The sequence below is a fragment of the Stegastes partitus genome, unplaced genomic scaffold, assembly GCF_000690725.1.
Source record: "Stegastes partitus isolate 25-593 unplaced genomic scaffold, Stegastes_partitus-1.0.2 Scaffold473, whole genome shotgun sequence".
Taxonomy (NCBI): Eukaryota; Metazoa; Chordata; class Actinopteri; family Pomacentridae; genus Stegastes; species Stegastes partitus.
Window position 1 is genome coordinate 178,712 of NW_007578204.1, and position 3,192 is coordinate 181,903.

A 3,192-nucleotide genomic window follows, 5' to 3' on the forward strand; every position below is an offset into this window, starting at 1 on the left:
GTCAAGCTGATGTACTTCACACCTTTAAAGTTCAGGGTCAGATTTTAGGTGAGCTCAGAGAAAATTGAAGCCAGATAAATGTCACAATAGTCTTCAACCATACAAACATTATTCTGTTGCACAGTGAAGCTCAAACATCCAGGAACCACAACACAGCTTTGATTGGCAGGGGGCCTTTAAGGGATGATTCCATTTTATTTTAGTCTGAAGTATTATCCATTAACGTGGTTATTGTGGCTGTGTATGCATTGTGCTAGCTTTGCACTCTCCACCTCCGCTGTAGAGATTTGGGGGAATGTGAGGGCTCGCACAAAACAGCATGAAAACAGCAGGGCAGCGAGTGTGAGTTCCCTGCAGCATTCTGTTTTAAATGATTCTTTTTAAACATTTCTTTTCAAGTCTTACCCAAGATAAACACAGAAATAAGCGGTCTGGAACAGCCATTTTGCTAACTGAAGGCTAGTTCAGAGTTTCTGCTCGTTTTCATCACAACGATATGTGCAGCACAGGTTTACAGCCTCAAGTCTGTAACCCTGGGGACGGTCAGCACTGACTGCACATGTGCAAAGAAAAACAAGTGGTGCTTAGAACAATTGCTTGTTGTGAGGAGAGGCTGCACGAGGAGATTCTTGGTCATCCACACTTTATAATTGACCTTTTAAAGCGTTGAAATAATCGACTGCCGGGCTTAGGCGGTGCTTTAATTCGTACATGCTTTCCATCAAAGGTGGAGTAGGTTTAAAATATCTCCAGATATCCTGCGCTGTGTCGTCCCTGTTCTAGACACACCTTAGCAGTTTTCACATTGCCGCAGTGCAACCAGCTGCTACATCCTGCAAAAATTCACAGCCTTTCAGAAAAATTACACGTAAGATCTACGCCACTAATGGGAAATGTGCCAGACTGAAATAAATCAGCATTCTCTTTTAAGTAAAACACATTGTATATCATATATGTAGTTTCAGGGCTGCAAGGTGGCGCAGTTGGTAGCACTCTTTCCTCGCAGCAAGAAGGTTGCTGGTTCGCGTCCCGGTGGGAGATCTCTGGCTTCCTCCCACAGTCCAAAAACATGTTGAGGTTAATTGGTGATTCTAAATTGTCTGTAGGTGTGAATGTGAGTGTGCTTGGTTGTCTGTCTCTAANAAAAAAGCCACAAGTGACGGTTTCCCATCATCCCCGCCGCGCACCGCATCATCCGGACATAATCGGGCTAAAGTTTGGTCGGGTCGTTCCTCGCAGGATGAGGGGGGCTCAAATGTAACTGCTTGACCTTACTGCACCATTTATTTCTGTTTCATTTAGCACAATCTGTCGGAGCAGTTGCTGTTACACGAGGACGGAGGGGGAATCGGGGCTGAATGCGCGATCTTGAGCTTCTCCGCAACATCCTCTCTTGTCATTTCCAAGCCGCGTAGGCCTGCGGTGCTGCTGCTGCTGCGGAGGAGCAACTTTATGGGGACACACACAGGAGAAAAGAAAGGGGGGAGGGAGGGGAAATTGCACAAAAAAAAAGGTTCAAGAGCAAGTAGTTTGCTCGCAAAGGCTGCGAATTGGTGAGTGTCGGTGCGCACGGAGAGGCACGGATAAGCGCAATCCCCCTCCACACAGGAGCGATTATCTAAGATGATTGTGATCATTTAAAAAAAAAAAAAAGGCCACTTAGGAGAAGTGTGAAAAGTGTCAGAATACAAAAACACAAACCAACAAGTCAGATCAGTGCAAAGAGAGCAGCCAAACACAGGCTGAGATCTATAAATGATTGAGAAACGCGCCACACAAATCCGCAGCTACTTACATAGAGGTGATGTTTTTGAATAACTCCGCTATGTCAACGCTGGTCCCATTGCTCCCAGTGTCTTGCAGGGCGAGTAAAGGGAAAAACCTGCCGTTGTCGGACTTATTGCAATAGATCTCTGTTTGAGAGCAGCTGCAGGTCGGCGGGCAGTCCAGCATGGAGCTCAGATAGTCCTGGAAAACACTCATCAGAAACAAAACCCTCCACCAGCAAATCCGGATCGAATGAAACCATAGATCCATGTCTCCGGGCGAAGTGGGGGGGAGAATATAGAAGAGGTCCCGACGTCCTCTGGGTTCGAACAAAAAAACGAAGAGAAGAGGAGAGAGGAGGAGAGTGGGAGGAAGGAAGGAAGGAGGAGGATGGCTGGTGCGTCTGTACAGAGGATGCTCTATGTGAGCGGTTCTGCCGTGGATGGATGCTGTAGTGTCCTTGCGCGTCAGAGATTGGGTGAAAGGGAGGAGGAGGGGGGTAAAAAAAAAAAAAAAGAAAAAAGAAAAAGAAAGAAAGGGAAAAAAGAAAAGAAAGAAAAGACACAAGCAAAAACAAATAAATAAACAAATAACGGCAAATCAAAAATAAGACAGCGAAACGGTGCGAGCTTCCAGTCGTCTTGTCAGCCTCAGATGCATGGTGTTTCCCCGGAATGCCGAAGCCGCCGCTGCTGCTGCTGCTGCTGTCGTCGTCGTCTCTCTGCGAGCAGGACCAGGACGACTGGCTGGAGAGCACAGACACCAGAGGAGAAGTTGGAGCATCAAGTCCCTCCTACCGGCTACAGTCATACTGACACCTGCAGAAGCTGCATGCAAGCAACAGTGATTACAGCCACACGACACATGTTCAATACAGCAGGACGGTCATCACACATACCTGGTCAACAGCCATGGAAATAAAAAACTAAACTCGTTTATTTTTCTACCCATAATCCTTATTTCTCACAGAGAAATGATACAGAAGTTTTATTACAGCAATAATTATCGTTACATTATTGCTGTGTGTTCAATCGATTTTTATTGTTATGTAATATTTTTATGAGACATGGAGGCTTGGAACCAGTTATTTAAAGATCCAGGCAGGATTTGGAAAATGGGAAACATAGGACACTTTTCTTCTCATGGAATGATTGAAAAAGAAAAAGTGTATATCTTCTCAAACCTCTAATGATTTCACGACACATACAATACATATCACAGTAAAAAATAAATCACAGTTAACTCTTGCAAACTGTGTATTCAGGCTTAAACTAAATTGGAGGTATTGAACAATAGAATTAAGGGTTTGGTTTCCATTTTTCAACCTTGGTCATATAACAGGAAGCACATATTTGAGGGGATTGTCCAGTATTACTCTTTCAAATGTCACTCGGTCACTAATATTGAGTACGGCCACCCCTGACA

The 3,192-nt window shown here is 44.8% G+C and overlaps 1 protein-coding gene across 1 annotated transcript in view; it reads right to left on the bottom strand.

Annotated features, from left to right (window-relative positions):
* LOC103360916 (NT-3 growth factor receptor) overlaps window positions 1-2,097 on the bottom strand; it is a gene marked incomplete at its 3' end in the record, with an annotated part of 179,647 nt that extends 177,550 nt beyond the window's left edge. Inside the window, exon 1 of the mRNA XM_008286851.1 lies at window positions 1,796-2,097. Within this exon, the coding sequence (XP_008285073.1) occupies window positions 1,796-2,037 (242 nt within the window). The remainder of the gene's footprint in view (window positions 1-1,795) is intronic.
* Between the last annotated feature and the right edge of the window lie 1,095 nt (window positions 2,098-3,192).